This window comes from Scylla paramamosain, chromosome 19 (assembly GCF_035594125.1).
Source record: "Scylla paramamosain isolate STU-SP2022 chromosome 19, ASM3559412v1, whole genome shotgun sequence".
Taxonomy (NCBI): domain Eukaryota; kingdom Metazoa; phylum Arthropoda; class Malacostraca; order Decapoda; family Portunidae; genus Scylla; species Scylla paramamosain.
This window is the reverse complement of record NC_087169.1, coordinates 11,938,642-11,964,348: the sequence shown is the minus strand read 5'-3', so window position 1 is coordinate 11,964,348 and position 25,707 is coordinate 11,938,642. Positions and strand designations below refer to the sequence as shown.

Genomic DNA, 25,707 nt, shown 5'->3' with positions numbered 1-25,707 from the left:
AGTGGTGGGGAAGGAGTACTTTACTAAAGGTAATGAAGGAGGAAGAAGGCATTACACTTCATGGATTTATTGTTTCCATAATATCAAAACATCTTAAACCACACGACGTAACAGTTAATACCATTGATGTAGACTTGTCAGATGTATATGGAACATGAAGACTGATGAGAGATGAAGAGACTGAAGAGAGGAAAGTATGGTAAAAACAAAATACATTTCAAGAAAAAATTAAGTTCATTAGGGAATATTGTAATAATCATCTAATACTTAAAATTAAAGAAAAATAGTACAAAGGAACTTAAGATCCAGAACATAATGCATTTAATGAGCCAGTTATTTTTTTAAGTCATTGAGTACCTCAGATGTAATGAAAAAAAAAATCAAGAAAGGAACTTAGTCTTGTGATGATAAATAGAATGCATATAAAAAATATGTGATCACTGGAGCAAATTCCTTAGAGTTCCAGGGAGGACGGAGTGATGTATGGAGATGAGAGAGTGTGGGACGAGCAACCACTACATATATTAGTCTACACCAGTTTTACTTCCATGCAAAAGTGAAAATCTTGGAATGATATCACTATGTCAACAGGGAGGCAGCAATCATTCCATCATTCCACACACCAGAGCACCGCTTGGTTATGTCAGTACTCCATGGTTCACACTTTCACATTAATACTGTCCTCCATCTTGAGTCACTGAGAGGAAGGGGGTAAAGCAAAGTTGGTTATCAGGGTTGAGATGAGGACGCAGCACATCTCTACAGAAAAGGTGGTGGTGAGGTATTAGTCGAGGTCCTGGTAACTGTTTTGTGAGTACTCAAGATTCATGTTGGTCCTGGAATTTTGGAATCCATCACCATCGTCCTCCTCTTCACCTGCCTTCTGGGGTTGTATGATGCCCAGGCGACCCTCACACATACCTGGCAGCCTGGAGAAAGAAATGGCACTCAGTGAAATCTGACAGTGAAAGGAAAGGGTATAAAGAGGCAAGCTTAATGATGCTGTAGACCTAAGTTGCATAAAAATAAAATAAACAAAAAAAATTAAGTTAGCATTGAGGTTTGACTGTATATCTAACCAGTTCACTTACAATGTTTAAGAAGCTCATATCAGTTGACATGCTGCTAATGGCTACAGTACAGACTTACATTCTGTAGGAGAGAAGGCTGCTCTCCTCCTCCTTTGAGACCCTGTGTTTGGGAAGTTCAGAGAGGACCTTGTCAAGGCGCTGGATGAGGCTGACGGCATTCTCCTGAGTGAAGCACATTGGCGGCATCACCATCAGAATGTTTCGCTCCTGCCCCTCATTGGCCAGGATGACATACTCCTCCCTCATCCTGCCGTGAGAGTAGAAAGTTAGCAACCACTGGCTATGTTGGGTCTCACCACTTAATTCTTCTCTTCTACTGATCTCTTGTCGTATGGGTATGCCATAAAGGAATGAATATCTATTATAACTCAGTTATGAGTTAGTCATGCTTTAGTGGTGGATGCATACAAAGACTGCATGGTGCAAGATTGTATTCAATTATCACTAAATCTACCCTGCACCTCACACTGTCCTCACCTGTTCACAATCTGCTCAGCTATCTCCTGTGCAGGTTTGCGGCTCTGTCTGCTCCACACCACCTCCATGCCCACCATGAGACCTCTCCCCCGTACATCACCTGCAATGAAAAGGCAGCAGGAAACCACCAACAAACAAGAAAATAACAAATTAATATAGTCTGTTTTTAGAGTTTTAAATACAGGCACAGAATGATTGCCTTAACTACAGAAGTATTGGTAGTTAAACTGTACCAGGAAAGTGTTACTTAAGAACTTGACAGAGGAGTTCAGATTCATAGGGAGACAATTTAGGAAGAACAGAGAATGTTTACATTAGGAGTTTGAGGTCAGTCACTAATCAAGGATATATATATATAAGCAAAGCAACAAGAAGAGTGGACATCATTTATGGATCTTGAAGGGGGAGTGTGTTAGGACTGACTCGGTGATGCATAACGTGTGACAAGCATGTGGAAAGGCTGGGAACATGGTTGAAGTGTAAACATCTTATAGACATGCCAGAGAATGATATGTAAGACCAAAGGATGGTGTGTGAGAAGGTCCTGGATAAAACAAAAGTGTAATAAGGGAAAGAGTTACCGGAGGAGTAATACAGCAGAGGTTTCTAACCAAGGGATTATAAGTTAAGCCTCCCTGATGTCAACGGTTAAATGATGCAGTAATGGGCAGAGCTGTGAAGATTTACCTAAATCCACACACAGTGTTTATTGTGTAACGGCACAATTATGCAATGATGTGATTTATTAAACCAGAAACATTTTTTTGTAACGAAATCGTAGTCTAGCGCAGGACGCAGCCGTCACAGTAGATGCCCATGTTTATTATATAAGGGATAAAATGAATTTGCAGAATATGCATGTGGATTTGGATCTACAGGGTAGAAGAGTATGTGACGAGACTCTGCAATGTCGGTGTGAACATGATCAGCTCAGGATGGTTCAGGGCTTTGGATCGAGACTGAAACACTGCATGATACAGATGTGAGGCATGCACTGGGTGTGAGGGAATCAAGTGATGTGTACATGGATGTGAGCAGTTTGTGTTTGCTTTATTGTTAGTTAACGCCGTGTGACGCTTACATGAGTGGTGTGGTTACATGCCTCACATATTCTGCTGGATGCGCTGTGAGTGTTGGTACACGTGTGCTGTGGCAGCAATATTAATTTATGCTAATTGTCTTTTAAAGACTGTTTAAAGAAGGGAGAACATCTGTATTTCTAAATACTGACTAGACATTCTGCTTTAGTGCCTGCAGTGTTCAAGTGGCATGCATCACAATGAACAGCTGTTGTGGGGTTCTCCAACAAACTCCTTCATTAATAGAAAATGTCAAAATCTTTCAAGATCTAACTCCCCTCGTGACTTTCGGCATTTAGCCAAAAAACATCTTCAATAACTTTGCTTCTTCTTTCCCTCCTTTATTTCAACCAGATGGCACCACTGCTATCACAGCTCTCTCTAAAGCTGAACTCTTCGCTCAAACCATTGCTAAAAACTCCACCTTGGATGATTCATGGCTTGTTCCTCCCTCTCCTCCACCCTCTGACTACTTATGCTATCAAAATTTTTCACAATGATGGTTTCCATGGCCTCGCTGGCCTAAGCCCTCGGAAGGCTTATGTCAACATCTGCCTTTCCTTCTTGCTGGAAGTTTTCCCACATTCTGCTTATTTCTAAAAAAGGTGACCATTCTAATCCCTCAAACTACCGTCTTATTGCTTTAATTTCCTGCCTATCTAAAGTTTTTTTAATCTATCCTCAACAGAAAGATTCTTAAATATCTATCACTTCACAATCTTCTGTCTGATCACCAGTATGGATTCTGTTAAGACCGCTCTACTGGTGATCTTCTGGCTTTCCTTACTGAGTCTTGGTCACCCTCTTTTAGAGATTTTGGTGAAACTTTTGATGTTGCCTTACATATATCTAAAGCTTTTGATAGAATCTGGCACAAAGCTTTGATTTCCAAACTACCCTCCTATGGCTTCTATCCTTCTCTCTGTAACTTCATCCCAAGTTTCCTTTCTGACCGTTCTATTGCTGCTGTGGTAGACGGTCACTGTTCTTATAAATTAACAGTGGTGTTCCTCAGGGTTCTGTCCTGTCACCCACTCTGTTCCTATTATTCATCAATTATCTTCTAGACCAAACTTCTTGTCCTATCCACTCCTACGTTGATGATACCACCCTGCACTTTTCCATGCCTTTTCATAGATATCCAACCCTTCAGAAAGTAAACATTTCATGCAGGGAAGCCACAGAACGCCTGACGTCTGATCTCAAAAATTTCTGAATGGACCAGAGCAAACTTGGTATTATTCAGTACCTCAAAAACTCAATTCCTCCATCTATCAGCTTGACTCAACTGTCCCCGTCTTCCACACTGAACATCCTCGGCCTCTCCTTTCCTTATAATCAAAACTGGAAACTTCACATTTCATCTCTAGCTAAAAGAGCTTCTTTGAAGTTAGGCATTCTGAGAAGTCTCCTCCAGTTTTTCTCACCCCCCAGCTACTAATTTTGTACAAGGGCCTTACCCATCCATGTATGGAGTATGCTTCACATGTCTGGGGGGGGAGTTCCATTCATACCGCTCTTCTAGACAAGGTGGAATCAAAAGGTTTTTCGTCTCATCAACTCCTCTCCTCTAACTGACTGTCTTCAGCATCTTTCTCATCACCACAATGCTGTATCTCTAGCTATCTTCTACTGCTATTTTCATGCTAACTGCTCTTCTGATCTTGCTAACTACATTCCTCCCTTTCTCCCTCAGCCTCACTGCACAAGACTTTCTTTCTCTCACCTCTATTCTGTCCACCTTTCTAATGCAAGAGTTGACCAGTATTCTCAATCATTCATCCCTTTCTTTGGTAAACTCTGGAACTCCATGCCTGCTTCTATATTTTCACCTTCTTATGGCTTGAATTCCTTCAAGAGGGAAGTTGCAAGACACTTATCCTTCAATTTTTGACTGCCACTTTGGATTCTATTTGGGGACCGGCATCTCGGTGTTTTTTTTTTTTTTTTTTTTTTTTTTTTTCTCCTTAGCCAGTGTCCCTCCTACATAAAAAAAAAAAGTGATAGCTTACCCAACCACCACCACTCCCAGCTGGCTCTAACCACAGCTAAGTTATGTTACTTAAAATTATATCTAGCGATGCATTCTGTGAAAATGTGTTAGCCGGGAGACTATAGTGTGAGTGCGAGGTATAAAAAGTTCCCACAGTGGAGTTAGGTTACAGTAGATAAGATTAATGAGCTGCGGGTCAAAAGGTGGGAGACTCCCATCACCACTGGGAAGCAAGGCTGGGTAGAAAGATGTCGTCGGATTTAATGTACTTTAGAATCATGGTGGCGGCGACCCATCATCATATTTAAAAATCAGTTTCTGGCTTATCGCACAGATTAGTGTAAACTTATAGTAAGTGCACCATTTCCCTCAATCTTCACAACATTGCCTACTACCACGTCATTTAGGTTGTTAATTGAAGGAATGAGTAATATTTAGAATATTTTATATTTAGTGTATTGGATACAATACTGACCTGCCGCAACCTGAAGTAATCAGTAAAGATAGATGTAGGGATTCGATACAGTCTATAACATCGTGCCTCATTGTCTGCGCGGTGCAGTGTTCGTTAAAATTTACAAGTACCTTACGTGTAGCATAAGCTAGGATAAATTGACATACTAAATAAATCGAGGAGTAATCCACTGGTTTCATCAATTAGTGGAATTTAGAACAACCAGCTGGAGTGAATCACGGATGTCATGACGCAAGATCTACACAGAACCAGGCAGTAATACACGAGTGACATTTCATTTTGTAGCAGCCTGCTGTGGCCTCAACAGCCGGGTCATGATGACTCCTGGCATATATAGCCGGATATTCGATTAATAAATTCACCAGACACAGGAGAAAGCCCAACTCCCCAAGCTAAGGAGTAGAACACAGCTGTCTCAAGATTTGATTCCCACCTCAATAGGATTAGTCAGCTTGTTATTGTGTCCAATTAAGACGAGGCTTTCCCTGCTGCAGACGTGTTGTGATGATAAATCTACATTTTATTTGCATTTGCTTGAGTCTTGATTCTTAAAGTCTTAATTCTTAAATTCTTATTTTCACATGGATACAGATGAGGTTCTGATGAAGATGCTCAGAGCACAGGTCAAGCAGGCACTAGGGCAAATGGGATAGACAGGCAGGTAGTTTGCTAAGTAGGACAGGGCAGGCAGACATTACAGGTAATAAAACAGATTGGTTGGTATGTAGGTTGATAGACAGAACAAATAATTGAATAAGTAGGCAGATAATTAAACAGGTAGGCAGGAAGGTTAAGCAGGATTGCACCAACCTATATATTCATGCTTGTGCTGCAGCCTGATCAGCTCCTCCAGCAGGAAGTTCCCCACCCTGGCTGCTGCTTCCATGAGGTGTTCTTGCCTAAGCCCCTCCAGCACCACGCTCCCCACAGCATCCATCACCTGGGAACACCTGTACTGAAGGGTAAAAAAATACACCATTTTACTTTCAGTTAATTTAACTTTCAATTTATTTTATTTATTTATTTTTGTTATTATGATTATTATTTTTTTCCGTGGTGATATTTTCAGTGTTGCGACATGCACATACATTACTCAAATTTTTGTTGTCACTGGAGTACAGTGTGTACTCCAGTACACACTGTACTCCACACACAGATGTGGCAGCAAAGTACAGTGCAAACTTAGTATTGTTCAATGCCTCAAAAACTCAATTCCTCCATCTATCAACTCGACATAATCTTCTAGACAACTATCCCCTTTTCTTCAGTAACACTGAACTGTCCCCCTCTTCTACACTAAACATCCTCGGTCTGCCCTTTACTTATAATCAAAACTGGAAACTTCACATTTCATCTCTAGCTAAAACAGTTTCTATGATGTTAGATGTTCTGAGACGTCTCCGCCAGTTTTTCTCACCCTTCCCGCAGCTAACTCTGTACAGGGGCCTTATCCGTCCATGTATGGAGTATGTTTCACGTGTCTGGGGGATTTCACTCATACCGCTCTTTTAGACAGGGTGGAATCAAAAACCTTTCGTCTCATCAACTTCTTTCCTCTGACTGACTGTCTTCAGCCTCTTTCTCATCGCCGCAATGTTGCATCTCTTGCTATTTTCTACCGCTATTTTCATGCTAACTTATCTTCTGATTTTGCTAACTGCGTGTCTCCCATCCTCCCTCGGCCTCGCTGCACAAGATTTTCTTTTCCCTCACCCCTATTCTGTCCACTTCTTTAATGCAAGAGTTAACCAGTATTCTCAATGATTCATCCCTTTTTCTGGTAAACTCTGGAACTCCCTGCCTGCTTCTGTATTTCCACCTTCCTATGACTTGAATTCCTTCAAGAGGAAGGTTTCAAGACACTTTATCTTTCAGTTTTTAACTACCGCTTTGGGCCCTATTCGGGGACCGGCATCTCAGTGGGTCTTTTTTTTTTGGTGGGGGTGAGATTTTTGTTGCCCTTGGCCGGTGTGTCTCCTACATAAAAATCTGGTAAGCCATATTTTCAAACATTTCTATTCTTTCTATTCTTTTCTTCAAGAGTGGATGTTATTACTCTCTCTCTCTCTCTCTCTCTCTCTCTCTCTCTCTCTCTCTCTCTCTCTCTCTCTCTCTCTCTCTCTCTCTCTCTCTCTCTCTATGTATATATATATATATATATATATATATATATATATATATATATATATATATATATATATATATATATATATATAAAAACACACACCATCTTCGTTTCAACCACGCGCACAATATTCCTTTCACGACCAATACTAGGAAAGTGTTATTTTTATTCAAGACTCATGTAGAAATAGACTCTTCAGATTTATCCTTTAACTTTCCTGATTAGATAAAGGCAAGTCAGTGACTCGCCGCGCAGTAACGCCCCGCACTCCAGAGAGAGAGAGAGAGAGAGAGAGAGAGAGAGAGAGAGAGAGAGAAAGTGTTTTGATCTCATTCGGTAACCTTTATTTTTCGTTATATAGATTATTCATATGATCCTCTCTCTCTCTCTCTCTCTCTCTCTCTCTCTCTCTCTCTCTCTCTCTCTCTCTCTCTCTCTCTCTCTCTCTCTCTCTCTCTCTCTCTCTCTCTCTCTCTCTCTCTCTCTCTCTCTCTCTCTCTCTCTCTCTCTCTCTCTCTCTCTCTCTCCAGGTTGCGGAGTTTTTTTTTTTTATCAATCAATCAATGTCTACAGTAGAAAATGTATTCTTTATTTCTGAGACACCGATATTGTTTGTTAAATTTTCTCTTGTTTTGCAAGATATACGCATATTTCAACTTCACTTCTATCGTTTTCAAGCAGGCAACAAGAAAAAGAGGAACTAAGAAGACTCAATTCTTATCGGAGACATCTTAATTTGTATAAACGGAACTACGTAACTGTTATCCTTTCTTTGTAGCTTCAAATACGTTCTAGATTCTAGAAAGTCCAGTCTACAAAATAATACTTATATCCTTACAACTCAATCACTTTCATGTATTATACGTTCTGATAACATCTAGCTGTTATTTATGATCAATACCAGCATTATAATTAGTTCACTACGCTTGAAGAGACATGTGATTTCTTGCTACCACTTGTTTTTTTAGTCGACAGTCACCCTCTGCTGATGTCAATTTCTATGACGTGTAAATGCTTTCTTATGTAACGCGGCATGACGTAGAACATTAAAAGGGGGAGATGGTGACGGACAGAGGACATTCACCCCAGAATCTGCAGTTTCCTTAAGATGTCAAGCACGTTTGTGTGACTTTAACTGCCGCAACGTGCGTTATGAGAAGGTTTGGCTTAAGAATGAAACATTCTCAAATGTTTCAGCGTTTAGGATTTTCAGGGATGTTTTCATAATTCTAGTGTTCAATAACAAGATCCTGACTTAACATCTCTGGCCTTTAAATAGTCTTGATGGGAGAGTAGCGTTTTAGTTACCGGTCTCTGGTATGTAACGCTGCGGGTAGCATGACTCAGTGAATTCCCCAGCCAGCAGTGGGTACAAATGGGTACAAACTTATTGACTGCGACCAAGAAGTTCGGTGTACCCTGGCGGAGTAATGATTTTGCCTTCACAGCATTTGCTTGTTTTTGTTTCCGTCAAGGCTTTCCGCTGTAAGCTTGAGTACAAATGGGTTCAAACTGATTTGTAAGACAAAACTCGTTTGTAATTTGCTTTGCCTTTACAGAGCATCTTTATCCTGTACTATCCTTCACGATCCTAACTCTTTTATTTAAAATTTTCTTCCAAGCATTTCCCCACACAGCCTTGGATACACATAGGTACAAATTTAGTTGAATAGCCAAGTTTGTTGCCCCCAGATAATGTGTTTGGCCTCACAGCACTTAACACACACACACTCTCTCTCTCTCTCTCTCTCTCTCTCTCTCTCTCTCTCTCTCTCTCTCTCTCTCTCTCTCTCTCTCTCTCTCTCTCTCTCTCTCTCTCTCTCTCTCTCTCTCTCTCTCTCTCTCTCTCTCTCTCTCTCTCGGGATGTTGGACTCGTAGCCAAAAAGGTTCTGCGTTCGATCCCAGCACGCAGCAGTTGGAGTGGCGCCCTCCCATCCCTGTCACCGCAGCATTCATTACCATGCTGCTGTGACCTTGGCAGTCTGCCGCATAATATACCCTTCCTTTTCTTTCTCCAGAAAGCAGCACTAGACAACCCGAAAACAAAGACAGTATAATCATTCTGAGATGTAATGAACTGCCCAGATTGTGCTTGGAATATTGTGCACTAGACTGCGACGCGAAAACAAAGACTACCTAGTAATTCATTTGAAATCTCATAGCCTGTGACCAGATGCAGACTCGGAATATTAAACTTACCCTGGTTTGCTTTCACAGCGTAGATCCTCCACCAAGACGCCCTAAGCCCAGTGATATGGCATCTGGTCTAATCCTCCTTCACTGACCTCAAGGGAAAGCCTTTGTTTTGCCAGGGCATCATGCAGACGGGAGTTTATGAGGCAACAAGATGACTGCCTAAGTATTTGTTTACATTGCTCACTGAATGAATAATCGCCTCGGTGGCGAGTCTGTCTGTGCGTGATCATTATGAACGGAAATGTGTTATCCGTGCCGGCCAAACAGACTAAGAGCTGAGTAGGTGAGAGAGAGAGAGAGAGAGAGAGAGAGAGAGAGAGAGAGAGAGAGAGAGAGAGAGAGAGAGAGAGAGAGAGAGAGAGAGAGACATTGATAGATTGACAAACACTCACAGATTGCCAAGCGGTGATGAATTGACAAACAGACTGACAAACTGACAAATAGACTCACAGATTGACAGACACAGACAGACAGAACGATAAATTGGCAGACACAGATTGACAAACGGACAGAGAATGATGGATTAACAGACAGACAGACAGTTACCTCCTTGACGCGATCTCCCAGCACCGCCGCAATCTCCTTGGAGGTTATCACAGGACGCCATGGGGTAGCCGTTACCTGCGTGGAGAGACAGGAAACATTGTGCTTTTGATCCATTTGTAACAGGACTATTCAAGTGTTGTCCATTCCACTTCGTAGTTTTTTTTTTTCACATGCAAAGAAGACCGGCTAAATGATACAATAATTAAAAAAAATAATAATAATTTAATTGCCTCCCTTCTAAGAAAGAGTTCAGTAGAAAAGATTCGAATTTTAGAAACAGTAGGAGAGAATGTAACATCAACAATTCACACACGCCTCTCAAGCTATGCTCAGTATTGCAAACGTGTCCTCACCAATCGTCTTTCCAATGATGACAATATCTGGGTGGACTTCCTGAGCTTGGAAGGACCAGAAGTGCGACCCGAGACGACCCAGGCCCGTCTGCACCTCGTCAGCGATGCACAGACCCCCGCTCTCCCGCACCAGCCTGTCAGGGACACTCAGTTAGGCGGGGAACGAGAACCAGACAGAAATGGACACAGTCAGTTGGGCGGAATGGGAGAACCAGACAGGAATGGTGGGTAGATATAACTGTGAAGTATGAAGGTAGAGAGAGAATGAACGAGGTGAGATGTCAGGCAAGGAGGGAGAAGTGTGAGGTCAGGGAGGGAAGGAGGGCCTAAGAAAACTTAATGAAACATGACTGACTATAATGGCGTAATTACCAATAAATATCCTTAAATGACGAAATGCGAAATTCTGTAGTTACAATTTTTTTTTTTTCTTTTTATATATGTCTGGTTGTAAGGAACTGAAACCCATAGTTACATATCACTGCATCTATACAGAAAAAAATGTGCCACTGTTGCTGCTGCTGCTCATGATGATGATGATGATGATGATGATAATAATAATAATAATAATAATAGTAATAATAATAATAATAATAATAATAATAATAATAATAATAATAATAATAATAATAATAATAACTCGCAGCACTAGTTTGATGCTAGTGAGAAAGGAGTGCATATGAAGGCCCCCAAGACTCACTTGTAGACCTCCTGCAGCCACGTGGGCGGCGGCATGATGCAGCCCGGGATGATCAGCATGGGCTCCGAGATGAAGCACGCCACCTGGGGGGGAAGGCTTTAGTGTCTCCCGCGTGTACTACCTAGTTAGGTTAGGTTTACATCTCACAGGAATTAAATTATTCAGAGAAGCACAACAGTGGTAAGGAAAATGTTAAAAAATCCTAATTGATATACAAGGTAAATCAGATATATTCAAGGTATAAATTTATTGTTAGAAACAAAAGAAACGACAAAAAAATAATAAATAAAATCCGTTTTAGTATAACAACAGCCGATAAACTAAGCATAATTTAAATCGCATAATCCATTATGACTAGCTAGTTGTGTTCGATGAGAAAATAAAATCGGAAATTTATGAATAAATTAATACCAGACAAGTCTCGTGGCTGTGCTAAGGGAGGGCGTCCAAAACCTTACGCCGAATGTTGACTAGAGCACGGCAAGGATAAAAACACTACATAAACAGTGAGAAATTACTGCGGAAGTGCGCACGCTGCGTATTAAGAATTTGCTTTTTTTTTTTTTTTTCCACGCCACCAGTGACACATGTTCCTGAGGCGTGGTGCGGACCAAGGCCCCTTGAGTGATGTAAGAGTTGGTGTGGGTGGTGTAGGAATCACTGCTTACCTTCTTCCCAGCCTGCCGCGCCTTGCGCACCACCTCCCGCGCCTCCGATAGGTACTTGTCGATCGCCGCCGGATCCTCCCGCCGGTACTCCCCCCGGTACAGGTCCGGCATGGGTATGATGTGCACCCAGTCCGCCTTGGCTGCGTGAGATAAAAACATCGGTGTTTACGTCAGCTGAGTACTGTCTTACAGAAAAGTACGTCTTCGTGACGTTTATGTGGACCACTTTTTTGTTGTTTTGATGTGCGATGTGTTAATTAAATCTTTGATTAACTATCATACAAAAAGGATGTTCAAGATGTTACTGAAGATATACCGATAGATTCACCAGATTTAGACCATAAAGACGCTTACATCGCTCTGTGAGATGAAAACAAGCGGATTGCCTCGGTCATAAAACAAGACTTCCTCCTCGTGCCAGGAGTTCCCGGACCTCGCTGGGACTTACTGATGTTGTTGGCCTTGAACACTTTGGGGGAGAGGTGGTGGACAGAGTCAATGGAGCCGTGGAAGGCGTTATCCGTCACCACAGCCTCCGTGCCGCCCGTGTACAGTTGGGACAGCTGCAGTGACAGGTCCACCGCCTCAGATCTGTTAAAAAATATATATAGTGATGATGCGTCTCTTGTTTGCAGCGCAGCGTATAGTGATGGCTAAAATAGACCATACTGTCACCCATGCTGGCGTGTGAGAGGCGCACCCTGAGTTGCAGAACAAGAAAGTGTCGAGATATTCCGGCAGGGTGCGGCGCAGCTGCTGCGGATAGGTGGGCTCGCCCCAGTCAATGTCCCAGCCCGGCGTGACGGCGTCCAAATTGTTGGTGACATAGGCGGCCCGCACCACGGAGGGGTGACAGTGGCCCACTGCACAGATAAAGATGGGTTAGTGATGCGTGGTCATGGATGGGTATAATGTGATTCATGTTAACACGTCTAGTTCACCGCCTCGTTACAAGTTTCTTTCAGTCTAATATGCATATTATCGCTACAGCCATCAGCAAGTGAAGAGGGTAGACCGGACGGGAAAGAAAAGACAGAGGAGAGAGTGGCGGTGCTCACCATGGGAGACGAAGTTCACACAGTCGATATACTCAGAGTTGGTGTTGTCGTACATGTACTGGTGGCTGGCACGCACGATCTTGAGCGGCCTGTGGTCCTGTTGTAAATTCTGCAGATGGAACGACTTGCTGTTCGGGTTAAAAGGGACAATGAATCAGCAATGTGGGGCAGCCAGTCTGGCCGCTCCCTCCCTCCTAGTTCTTCCCCGCCTCGCGTGACGTTCACCCGCCACTCCGCGCCCCACCCTGCACCAGTCTAGTCCTTGAGAACATGAGCCATAAAGGTGTGAAAGTCCAACTTTCGAGACCATGAACTGTGAATAGAAGGCAGATTAGGTGCACTGGGGGAGGTGGTGCAGTGGAGGCCCATGTGGGTCAGTGGTTCCCACCAAACATTTCACAATGCCGGATTTGGCGGGCTTGAAGCGGGCTTGAACAAACTTTGCAATACTTATCGCTATTTCTACTTAAATGTGCAAGTTGTGTAGTACATAAAGCATGACTTTATGTAGATCATTACTAGATTAGTTGATTTTTTTCTTTTAATATGAAGAAGGATGAAAAGAAATTATATTTAAAATGCACAGAAGTGAGGCAGAAGTTACATCGAAACGTGAGCCCCGGAAGCCACTGAGACATGGACTGGTCACATACGGCCTAAGTATCCCCGTGAGATTCATTGGTTATCCCGAGAGTAGCACACGAGCACGGGCTGAGCAGTGAGTGGTCCTATCCCTCAGAGGCAGCGTGGTAAACAAGCACTAGTGAAGCGTAGTGGATAACTGAAGGGAGGAAAGGAAAAACTACGAAACTAAAAGCACCGAGCGTGCACCCGCCAGGCCGGAGGTGGGCTAGCCAAGGTTTATTATCCTCGAGGACGCCATCATGTACGCACACCACACCGCAGCACCATTGTCAGTACACCCACGTCCATCAACACCAGCTACCAACAAGTCGGCATTGAACTCCTGACCTTCTAAGTATACACAAGGACTTACAAGAGCTTGACTAGCTTGTAGTGAGGCAGGTGGGCTGGGTCGGGGAGCAGGGCTGAAGAATTCCGAACGTTCATGCCGATCTTGCTTCCACTCAGCTTACCACCCGCTGCCACTCCAAAAGCGCCTTCATCCATTCCTTCTCCTTCATCTCTCCCTGCTGGCACAGAGGAGAGGTCACCGGCGCCACTGCTGTGCAAGGCACTGGCTCCCTCCTCCCTACTCCCTGTGGCCTCCCTCACCGCACTGCTGCACGCCGCGCCCGCAGTTCCCCTTGCGGTAGGTCGGGGATGCATATACAGCGGCCTCCACTCACTCCCATGGTCGATCTTCCTCTTCCTTGACCACTTCTCAGAGTTAAGAGGCATGACGAAGGATGGGAGAGGGTGAAGGTCAGGCGATGGGATCAAAAGAGCTCAGAGAGGTTCTTAATAAGTTCTGGGTTTGCGTTCATGACCGCTGCCGCTGTCAGTCCGCCGCCACCACCGCACACTGGCATCCATCTGTTCCTGTCCTCGTTCCTCGCTTTGCTAGCTAAGGAATCCAAAACACCGTCATTACTGTGCTAGCAGGGACTTAAAGGCGACACGCATGCAGTCACTTAACCTTTTTATTTCTTTATATATAGTTTCACTAAAGGTCAGCCAGTTGTAGCTACCAGAGGACCGCATTCTCAAACGTCTCCGCGTCTCATCTATTGCTTCGCTTAACAGGTTTTAGTGAAGGTTACTGAAAATTTCAAGGGTATTTGCATGATTGCAGTAATAGTTTGACAAGGATTCTACATAAGAAAGGGAAAAAAAAAGTGAAAACCCTACTAATCATCTTTACTGCCTTTGATAATTCCCGATGGAAGCCTGAAGTGTTTCAAAATACAGCCCAAGGGTAGTGATGGTGAAACGTACTATTTAGGTGATTACACGAATATAAAGACTGAGGAACTTTTAGATGAAGACCTAATTACTACCTATATAGCCTTAGATCTTAAAGTAGATGAAGAACTAATCACTATTTATATAGCCACAGAACTCATGACTACCTATACAGCCTCACAACTTGCCCCTCGATACTCAGCCTGAAGAGTGACACGCATCGCTTCAGACTACCATGAGTCTGTTAGGGTCTCTTGGTTACAAACGTGTGCGTGCGTCTTATCCTGATCAAGTTTTTTTCTGTCTCATAATTATAATGTTTTGACCTTTACCTTATTATTATTCTGTCTTGAATTTTTTTTTTCAGTATTATTTTCCTCCGTCTTTTCTTTTTTTTCTTTTTCTTTTTTTTAGCTCAACCTGTTTTCCTTGTTTTATTTTTTTTATGCATGCTCTTTATATTAAGAACCTATACGCAAGTCTCTCTCTTTCTCTCTCTCTCTCTCTCTCTCTCTCTCTCTCTCTCTCTCTCTCTCTCTCTCTCTCTCGTCTTTTCTTTCTTTTCGCCCTCGTTCTACCTGTTTTACTTCTTATTTATTCGTTTTTCCCTGCATATTCTTCACGTTATTAACCTACATACATAAGTCTCTCTCTCTCTCTCTCTCTCTCTCTCTCTCTCTCTCTCTCTCTCTCTCTCTCTCTCTCTCTCTCTCTCTCTCTCTCTCTCTCTCTCTCTCTCTCTCTCTCTCTCTCTCAGCACAAAGGAGTATTGATGGCCAGGATCAGGTGTCCACTTACGCAACATTGTACTTCAGCAAAGAACGTCTGGATAACAAACAGGCATTGCTGCAATTGGAAACCCTCTCAGATGAAGGAACTCAGTACAATGCAGCGCAACGACCAGTACTTCTCCCATTGCATGTAGCGGCACCGTATTATAAGTATGTTATGACGCAGCAAATCTTTCGCTACTAATAGCAAAGATGACAACACGGCACCTGTTACTTAACCTTTCTTTCTTACCAATATGACACCTGTTCTTTAATCATATTACTGCTATTTATACAACTTTCTTAATCACCTCCATCTGTTTGGATTTATTTTAGATTTATTTTTGTGTCAGTTTCTCATACACATTCTCTGTAGCTTAAGGAAAGACAAGCAGCGTTCTATGCTTGTGTCTATGCAAACGTTACGGTGTTCTCAATATTGGCAAAGGACAGTCTTAGCAGTGAAAGAGTTAAAGGATTTGATATTAAACTACAGACTCTGGAAGGTTTGGATTATTGGATTATTTTTCTGCCAGTGATGTCTTTAAAATATTACTGTAAAGTTACATCACATTTTATCAAGTTTTAAAAGACGTAACAGTTAAGGGGTTAAGTCAATCAATCAGTTTTTACTTGGTATAACAGTTAAAGGGTTAAGTCAGTCAATTACTCTTTACTTGGTCAGGGGGATTAAGTCAATTTGTCAGCCTTTTATTTAGTCAGCGGGGATTAAGATATTCAGTCGGTCTTTTATTTAGTCAGGAGTATATATCAGTCAGTCAGTCAACCCTTTATTTAGCCAGGAGGTTAAGTCAATCGGTCAGTGAGTCAGCCTTTCTCTTAGTCTGAGATTAAGTCAATCAGTCAGTCAAATTTTTACTTAGTCAGGAGGTTAAGTCAATCTGCAGTCAGCCTTTACTTTGCCATGGAGTTACATCAAGTCAGTAAGGTTTCACTTGTTCTCTCTACTTAAACGTTCAGAAAATATCACAATAACAAATATGACGACATCATCAAAGACAGCGAACTCCTACAATTTCAGACCCCCTTATGATTTCCAAGGGTGTTTTCATGATAACAGCGAATGAAACCAGGATTATGCATATCAAGTGGGAAAAGAACATCCATGAGAACTCGACTAACAATCTCTGGCCCTTAAAAGTCGTCAGTATGTGAGGAAGTGTTTCAAAATCCAGCCCAGCGTGCGTCGTAATTGGTGCCAGGCTTTGCTTTGTTTGGCTCGCCACCATGATCATGCCACCTCATCTGGGACTCAAGCCTATTGTGTATCTGCGGGTAACAATGGAGGTGTAGCCTAACAACTCCCGCTCAAAGAAGGAGAGGATATTGATTTGCAGGCCAAGTCTCTGGATGCAGCCAATCGTTGAGTAGCATAACGGATCTTGGCACGAAACGCTTCGTTCCCTCATAAAGACTTTCGAAACGCCTTACAGATTACTAGTCAGATTCTCATGGGCGCTTTTCAGATTGATGATGAATGTAAAATCCTCATTAAAATATCACTTCAACTGCTAAAACGTCTAAAATGTCGTCGAAATAGGATGCCGAGGCAAATAAGAATAATATCCCTTGCTTTTCATGTTTGTCAACAGGACCGTGAGTTCATGCTGCACTAATCACGTGCACGATGACGAAGTAAAATATAGTTTTCCTCTGACCGCGATGGTAAGAAGCACAGGAGTGCTGACAAGCCACTGGAGTGACTGGACTAACCTCCCAAGAGCCGCAGCTTCTGAAAACAGTAAAGATAAGTGCAGGAGACAAATAGGGGCAAGTCGGATACGGTATGTAATACAGTCGGTCGTGGGTACATGAGGCACCATAGCGGAGTGGGGGGAGGAGACAGCTGCGGGGTGACAATAAGTTAATCAGGTGACATGACGCCCCAACCTTGCGTTGTCTGATAGGCGTGCAGCAGCCGCGAAGCCTCCCGCACCTTGCATAAGGCGGTAAGGCGGCTTCCTGTCACTGCTGCCCGTTATCTTATCCCACCACAGGCCCCAGCCATTGGGAAGCTCGGTACGCATAGGCCGCTGGTTGTAATTGCAGAGGGATGTAGTGATAAGTAAATAATACATGAACAATCATAATTTACACACTCTTGTATGATACTGAAATATGTATAATGGTGTGATGGTGTGCAGCCAGATTGCATGGTTGTGCAACACGTATTCGTAATTATTTTCAAGTGAAAACAAATATATATTATTTTAACTCCCGAGGAAGAAAACGTGCAGTATAGTCCAGCACAGTCCAGTTTAGCCCAGTGCAATGCTATCAGGCGTCCCCCGTGGTTCCATAACAGTGCAGGGAGCGCGGCGCGTGGCCTGTGAACCACAGTCTGGGATCACTGCCGTACCCACCATTCGCTCCCTCCTTATTACCTAACACACCACTATTGTATAACCGCCGCACATTGCTTCCCTTACTAGATGTGTTAAAAGGGAATCTACACCACACCGCAAATAGCTAAGCAATCTTTCACAGCCACAGTAAGCAGATTCACGTCATCTAGTTGCTCAATATTCTTAAAAATGTTGTATTGATAAGAGCCACGTATTCATAGACTTGTTCCCTAGGTTCCGCAACAACTTATGCAACGATCAAAGAGGCGATGAGAGCTGGTCACGCTGGACCTCTATAATGCTATGTTGGTAATAGTAATGGTTACGGTGCCTACGTAATATATGGTATGTATTTTTTTTTTCACCTGTTAAGTCTCTCTCTCTCTCTCTCTCTCTCTCTCTCTCTCTCTCTCTCTCTCTCTCTCTCTCTCTCTCTCTCTCTCATTAAGGTCGCAACTCTCAGCAGTCTCATAATAATCCTTCTGGTATGTTTCGGGGGGGGGGGGAGGGTGGACGTATAAAGCCACGAACATATCACGAACACCAAAGAAGCTACAAGATGCTGTTAGGCCTGGACGAGGCAGTCCCTCATTGAAGTATACATTCCTACACCCACCTATCATGCCTATCAATAAATCTAATTTTCTTTCAAAGCTTCCTATTGACTCGCCACTAACATAAGTACCGAGTCTGTCCCTTTCACCCGTTGCGTTCACTGGTATGAAAGCAGTCCGGACTGAACTAAGTCGGAAAAAAAAAATCACGTGTAGGATGAGGATGGCTGTCGATGCCGCGGAGAGAGAGAGAGAGAGAGAGAGAGAGAGAGAGAGAGAGAGAGAGAGAGAGAGAGAGAGAGAGAGCTGAGGACGCCAGTGACATTCGCACATAGAAAGTGGTACAAACACGAGTTCTCGAAAATAGTAGCAAATAAAAACCTCCAGTAATATAATGTATATACGTAGCAATAAACAGCAAGCTTATGAAACGCTAGGGTTCTATTAATAGGAGAAGGCTTACTGGCAACTCAGGCAACAGGCAACCGTAGACGGCGCAGGCGAGAGAGCGAGAGGGGAGAAGGAGAGATGGAGGGAATGGGGGGGACACGTGCAGCCGCCTAGTCACGTGGAGAGAGGACGCACGATCTCTCTTTTCTCTCTCTCTCTCTCTCTCTCTCTCTCTCTCTCTCTCTCTCTCTCTCTCTCTCTCTCTCTCTCTCTCTCTCTTACTTCCTACCATTTTCTTCGAGTGAGTTTCAGGAAAATGTGTCGGTTACAATGATTTACCACCACCAATTTAGCTCATCCGTCTTTGAATCTTGCTTAGCGCAGAAGTAACGTTAGCAGTGGTAGGTGTAGAGATGCTAACCTACGTTTGCTTGTAGCGGGAGGTAAAAGGGTGGAGATACGTCAATATCTCGCTCTGACAACGCCCCTGAGGACACTTATCTGTACGGGGGGAGAGGGAGAGGGCTGCTCTCCCACGCTCACCACTCCTTGATCACGGAGATCAACTATGTCTTTCCTGAGATCAAAAGGGACATGGTGGTTACACAGTTACCGCAAGTATTGTGCTCTCTCTCTCTCTCTCTCTCTCTCTCTCTCTCTCTCTCTCTCTCTCTCTCTCTCTCTCTCTCTCTCTCTCTCCGCAGCAGTAGAAAGCCGTTATGCATCCAGAAGGCGGCGCTGCCAGTCGCGGACTTCCAAGCGGCGGGACGCGAATGTTGAGGAGATTGAGTTGAGTGTGTGTGTAATGAGTCCGTAGATCAATACCACAGCTGGAGAGGACCACGGGAAAGACTCAAGCGTGCCTCTCCAGTTACATCACACGTTTCACTCCCCCCCCATCGGAATCACGCAGCCAACGCACATTTAACACTAATTCACTATTATTGAACATTTCACCGTTTAAACACTTGTTTCTTGGTATTGTTCAATCTTTTCTCAAGATCTGTGTTTCTATCAGAGTTCCGTCGGTATTCACACTTGAACTGTACCTTTTTCGTCCCCTCGCTGGTAAGTGCCAGTTTTACATTCACAGCAGTCACGTTTCACTCGTATGTTTCCTGATCACCCCTCGCCGCAGCGTAGTAGAGGTGTCAGGCCAGCGCCTCTATGCACACTGGTTGGTTGGCTCGCGGGCCACCGACCGTCCTCCCCAAGCTACGTAACCTCACAGGCGGGGGAGAGGTCCGGGGAACCTGACGGAAGGGAGGAGGGGCCAGAATGGGGCGCCCGCACTCTGGAGTGGAGGGGGTGAAGCTGGTTAGGTAAGCTAGGGCTGCAAACATTTTCCCTGACACACGGTACAATGACAGTGTCGTGTGTTCTTGTGAAGTACATACATGTGCACACTAAACAATGTGCACACCGCGGGGATCTTGTTTGGGTTACGTAAAGTCGTCATCACGCGCTTACATAAGCCGCCGTTTCTCAAAGCACTACAGGTTACGTGAGCGCCCGAGTGTGGATTTCTCTTCGCCAGACAGCTGACTCAACACTTGCTACACCTGGATGGAATATCTAGAGCAAATTTTTCAGTGCAGCACGCAGCACTGATCTTTATGTGTGTTAATCATAATCAGCGATCGATCAATTTACACCCTTATGTCAGTGGTGGAGATTCCCGTGCGATCAGATCATGGTGGTACTTTATTAAGTTATTTATGTAGAACTTACGATACTGTATGTTGATTTTTATTCAGAACTTACGACCAATGTTGACTGACAAAAAAAAAATACGATATTTTATGTACTAAATATAAATAACTTACGAGTTTATAGCTTATTACTAACTTATGAAGTAACGATCTACTCAAGAATTTATCTCCAAAACATACCAACTTCGCAAGAATCCATGACCTCAAGAACTCGCGACCTTCTCAAGAACTAAAACCTTCCCTAATGAATTCAAGCAACTTATGTAACCTCACACACACACACACACACACACACACACACACACACACACACACACAGTACATGACGACATTCAATTTTTTTGCACAAGTGTTAGGATAATGGAAATACTGCTCAAGAATCCGGCTCAGAAAGTAGAACTGCTCGTCATCTTCCTTTCCGCCCTCCCTCTCCCGCTGGCTTGAAGGTGCCTGCCTGCTTGCTTGCCCGCCCTGTCGATCCGGTCCTGTCCCGGCCGCTGCCAAATATTCGTTATTTTCCGCCGTGGTTGGTTCATTTAGCGCTTGAGCCAAGTTCTTAGTGGTGGTGATGGTGGTGGTTGAAGCAGCGGCATATCAGCTGTGTTCGTTTATATATAGTTAGTTAATGCCATATTGTTGTGCGGTACGATAGTCTTTCCCTACTCTTACAATCTCTCTCTCTCTCTCTCTCTCTCTCTCTCTCTCTCTCTCTCTGTGTGTGTGTGTGTGTGTGTGTGTGTGTGTGTTTCGAAATAAGATCCATAATACAATCGTAAATGAATGACTATTGCAAATTATTTAATTTACACTAAGTGCGTTAAGGTTAATAATAATAATAATAATAATAATAATAATAATAATAATAATAATAATAATAATAATAGTAGTAGTAGTAGTGGTGGTAGTAGTAGTAGTAATAATAGTAGTAGTAGTAGTATTAAATTCTTTCCAAAAGATAAATTAATTTAATTCAGAATATTTAGGTACAGTGAGAGAGAGAGAGAGAGAGAGAGAGAGAGAGAGAGAGAGAGAGAGAGAGAGAGAGAGAGAGAGAGAGAGAATCTGTAAACATCTTACGTAATATCGTCCTACAATATTAAAATGATGTGTTCCATTTTGAAATTACGAGACGACATTCGTTCCGTACTCTGAACGACGTGAAAAGTCAGCGTGAATTTTATCACGTACTTATGAAACCTTTATAATTTCCACTTAAATTAGAAGAAATTAACTAAAGAAATCGTGCCTTATAGCTTTCTGTGTGTGTGTGTGTGTGTGTGTGTGTGTGTGTGTGTGTCCCTCCCTTACATCCATCATCCAACACAAAGAGTGACACAACCTTCCATTGAGTTACGTTGGAGCAATGTTAAGGGCGGGGCGATGGTTAGCTTAGTGTCACATCTCTCCAGTAGTCAAGTGTCCTTCACGCATATGCTTTGCAAAGTGTGTCCCTTAATCCCGGCAATGTAAGTCAGTACAGCAGGGTAGTATAGTACTGTCGTGGTGTCGGGTTTGCGTGTGCGCGGCGGGGCTGGTAGGGTCTAGTTGGGTCTGGTAGAGTTGCAAGTAAGTTAGGGGCACTAACCTTGTGTGTCTGCAGCCGCTGCCAGGTCGGTATGGTTTACACATCTCCATTGGGTCGCCTGGCGTGAGGTAGCGGGCGTATGCGGTCATGAGGTGGTGTGAGGTGGAATGGCGGGCGATGACGGAGGCGGCCTCATGCCACCACCGCCCCAGCACCTGAGGGTCTCCATTGCCATCCTCTCATGGTCCACATGTGTCGTTTTCCAGCAACAATAGTTCCTCCGGTCTTTTGATAATAGCTAGAAGACTTGGCACTACTTTGCTGTTACTGTTTTGAGTCCGCTGTCTTCACCGGTGTTCGAGGGATATGGCAAGTCAAATATTCCTCGTTGCAGTACATCTTCAAGTGCAGCTTCTGGAATTATAATGATAAATCATTATTTTGTAATCGTGTTATTTTTGTTGTATATTATGAAGTATCCGTTCAATACAAGACTACTATTATATTCCCATGCATGTTTCGCCCATGTGAAGTAAACACTTGTGTATCGTGTGTGTGATCGACTTTTACCAATCCACTAAACGCGGCGGTCATGACAGTGTATGGCTCTGTCATCGTGTGTGAGGGTGAATCAGTGGCACCCCCCTCCCCACAGAGAGAGAGAGAGAGAGAGAGAGAGAGAGAGAGAGAGAGAGAGAGAGAGAGAGAGAGAGAGAGAGAGAGAGAGGAGTGTCCGTTTCCTGCTGCACCTGTGTTGCTGTTACTCGCTGTGCACGTCAAGGAGAGGTTTTATTTATAAGAACGCCACACGTGCTTGTGTAAGTTCAGAGTTGCGGGGGTGACGGTGTTGAGCAAGGTGGGTACACGTGCGGTGTGCCACGTCTCTAGCCAGAATTATATAAACAATTCACTTTATAGATTCCGCTTGATAACAGTGGTATTCTCAACATTCGTCACTTATTCAAGGCTACCTGTCTCCTTGTTTGTAGCCGTGTGGGATGAGGAGATGGCCCAGCTCTTTTGCATGATCTGGTGATGTGTCGACTCATGCGCACACTTCACACGGCATCCTCAAACCTCTCAGCATCTTGTTAGTGTTTTTAATGCTGTGTTCGTGGTTTTAGCGATAGTTTAACTTGTATAATTCATCGCTAATGACAAAACTAACATGACAATCTAGCTAATCTCGGTGGCCTTTCAAATTAGTTTTGATGAGAAATGTTTCAAATAAAGGTCAAGATTCAGTTGATCTCAGGGAAGTGAGGGAGACGGATCGACTCTGTCGCAGCTCCCGACACTCACGGTCAGCAGTAAGCGTTATGACATAACCTCATATAAAGATATATGTATTTATTCATGCACTGCACTTTCAAGAAACCATGTGCTTGGTCATAACTGCTGAGTGATCATAAAATATATATCTTCAGCGATTACCACAACACATACGTGACTGAGTGCTGCAAAAGAGGTATTACATAAATGCTTATGCAACTTAATCGATATCAAGAGTTAAGATAAAAAGGTAAAGAAAAAAAACAGGGAAGTCACCCGCTATGCAACCAGTTATTGGCTAGGCACACAACCTTCATTAAATAACAACTGTAACTTTTTTTTTACAATTGTCCGCGTGAACAAAGGCCTTACTAAACGTCCTTGACATGAATAACACAGCACCTCAGGAACGAAGAAAACGGCGGGAAAGTACAAACACATATATGTTCCTTGCCATTTTCCGTAATGGGAGATCTCTGTGATACGCGGAGATCTTACACGCAGCTTATTAAGTCTGATGGGAATCTCTTAAACTCTCTTCCTTTTGAATCAGATATAGAAAGGTAAGGGAACGCACGTGACGCGGCTAGAGAACGTCACGTAGCCACTTTCACAGAGAGCCAAGATGCACTGGGAGCAAGTGAGACGAGGTGCGGCTGGCGACTCGTGGCTCTCAGTTGCTCTCAACCTCCCCTGCTTCACCGCCACGCAACTCACGAGGTATAGCATATACCTGTACGCCTACACTTACCGGGAACCCTCCTGGGTATACTTACCTTCCTACGCAGCAGAAGATTTCCTTTCTTTCTTTCAAGTCGTTCTAATAATTTTTCTTTTCTCTTCACGTCTTCCCCAGGTAATTTGCGTTTCGTACCGTTGTTATGGTGTTATCTTTCGTCTGGCAGCGGTGCACAGCCTTCTGTCAGAATATCCTACATACGGTTTCTTTTATTCGTGTAGACTTAAAAAATTTTCTCTCTCTCTCTCTCTCTCTCTCTCTCTCTCTCTCTCTCTCTCTCTCTCTCTCTCTCTCTCTCTCTCTCTCTCTCTCTCTCTCGTTCAGGAGCAGAGGGAGGGTTAGGATTCGAGAGGATTTCAAAATATTTCAGAGTATTTCGGTGGAGAGAGAGAGAGAGAGAGAGAGAGAGAGAGAGAGAGAGAATCTTCCATCTTTCAAATAAAATATCAGTGTGAGAAACAGGAGTGCTTTCATTATAATTCGATTACTTTATCAGTAAGCAGCTGCAGGAAACGAAATAAATTGATAACTCATCCGATAGCCTTTCCCTCCCCCCTGTCCCGCCCCCTTCCCTCTTACACACACACACACACACACACTCTCTCTCTCTCTCTCTCTCTCTCTCTCTCTCTCTCTCTCTCATGCACAGTGGAGGTGAAAACTGTGTAATGTTTTCGACGCTTCACATTAGACTGTCTAGGAATGTTGGGTAACGTTTTGTTTAACCTTATTGGGGCTTCTTTCCCATGACTAAGGTATAAGGTGTCAAGGAAGTGAAGGGAACACTCATTGCTAATGTTTAGAAAAGTAGTGCAGAGGAAAGATGAGGCTGTGTTAGTGAAAGGAGCGCGAGTGATACCCTATGATGTGTAGTGCAGTTACCATACATGATTTAAGGCGCTAAACAATGCAAGTATACGTGAGGGTGCAATACAGAATAATACGTTTTCATATTTATTGTAATTCCCAGCTAATTTCATGCCTTGTCAAAGATTAAAGAGTATGCAGTCATGAACGTATAGAATTAGCAATTTAATAATGGCATGTTAGTGTGCAGTAACGAATGTGATAGTAGGAGGAGGAAGAGGAGGACCGGAAGGAGTTATCATCATCACCATCTTTGTGTCAGGAGTAGCGGGAAGCCTCTCAAGTCTGTGCTGCTGCTCGCTGCCTCTCCAGTGTCAAGGTCACGAAGCTCTTGGTCTTCGAGGGTGTTATAATCAGCCAAGGTCACAAACAGGAGTCCTCTTAGTTCTCTCTCTCTCTCTCTCTCTCTCTCTCTCTCTCTCTCTCTCTCTCTCTCTCTCTCTCTCTCTCTCTCTCTCTCTCTCTCTCTCTCATTCATTTACTTATTTATCTGTTTTTGGCCTCCCTGGCACCCAGTGTTTTCCATACAGTGCACAAGTGACTCATTAAGTAGAACGTTACTTTGTCGAAAAATCTTTCTTGATTTGTATTTATAAGATCTGCAAAGATATGTATTGTGAATGTCATTGTTTGGAGCGTTGTTTTAGATTAAGAGAGATGTTTGCTGAACCTTTAGGAGAATGACAATAGGAGATATTCCGTGTCAGAAACTTTACAATTAAATCTGATGAGAAATCCTCTTACGAGTAAGAGTCTCGTGTAACATTAGGATTAAATTTTTATGAAATAACCTGCACGTCAAATCAATAATATAGAGATTTTTTTCTTAGGGAAAGATAATGCCTTGTCTTGGTGGTGGCTGTCATCTGGTTCCTTCATTGTCC

At 43.3% G+C, this 25,707-nt stretch overlaps 2 protein-coding genes across 13 annotated transcripts in view; one reads left to right on the top strand and one right to left on the bottom strand.

The window, feature by feature from the left end:
• Positions 1 to 51: 51 nt before the first annotated feature.
• Positions 52 to 24,116, bottom strand: LOC135109638 (5-phosphohydroxy-L-lysine phospho-lyase-like). Of its 12 annotated transcripts, none has more exons than XM_064021109.1 (14): positions 23,994 to 24,116; positions 22,006 to 22,359; positions 13,760 to 14,290; positions 12,763 to 12,890; positions 12,405 to 12,567; positions 12,153 to 12,295; positions 11,705 to 11,844; positions 11,037 to 11,119; positions 10,337 to 10,470; positions 9,984 to 10,058; positions 5,926 to 6,070; positions 1,569 to 1,668; positions 1,150 to 1,338; positions 52 to 929 (listed from the first exon to the last, which is right to left on the bottom strand). In XM_064021109.1, the coding sequence occupies exons 3-11, from the start codon at positions 14,122 to 14,124 to the stop codon at positions 6,015 to 6,017; spliced, it is 1,287 nt and encodes a 428-aa protein (XP_063877179.1). In that variant the 5' UTR covers positions 14,125 to 14,290; positions 22,006 to 22,359; positions 23,994 to 24,116; the 3' UTR covers positions 52 to 929; positions 1,150 to 1,338; positions 1,569 to 1,668; positions 5,926 to 6,014. The 12 variants fall into 12 exon arrangements, with proteins under 12 accessions (XP_063877179.1, XP_063877175.1, XP_063877173.1 ...); XM_064021105.1 differs by lacking the exon at positions 23,994 to 24,116 and adding an exon at positions 23,795 to 23,930; XM_064021103.1 differs by lacking the exon at positions 23,994 to 24,116 and adding an exon at positions 23,672 to 23,812.
• Positions 23,803 to 25,707, top strand: part of LOC135109639 (uncharacterized) — a 5,793-nt gene continuing 3,888 nt past the window's right edge. The window contains exon 1 of the mRNA XM_064021116.1: positions 23,803 to 23,937. Within this exon, the coding sequence (XP_063877186.1) occupies positions 23,843 to 23,937 (95 nt within the window). The 5' untranslated portion in view covers positions 23,803 to 23,842. The remainder of the gene's footprint in view (positions 23,938 to 25,707) is intronic.

What these genes read in the sequence shown, in the direction of transcription:
- LOC135109638 (XM_064021109.1), bottom strand. Translation starts at nt 14,124, where the DNA reads ATGCCTCTTAACTCTGAGAAGTGGTCAAGGAAGAGGAAGATCGACCAT. An exon ending in CGCGGCAGGCTGGGAAGAAG is followed by an intron (nt 11,120 to 11,704) that starts GTAAGCAGTGAT and finishes CTTCCCCCCCAG; the next exon opens with GTGGCGTGCTTCATCTCGGA. An exon ending in TGGCTGCAGGAGGTCTACAA is followed by an intron (nt 10,471 to 11,036) that starts GTGAGTCTTGGG and finishes TGTCCCTGACAG; the next exon opens with GCTGGTGCGGGAGAGCGGGG.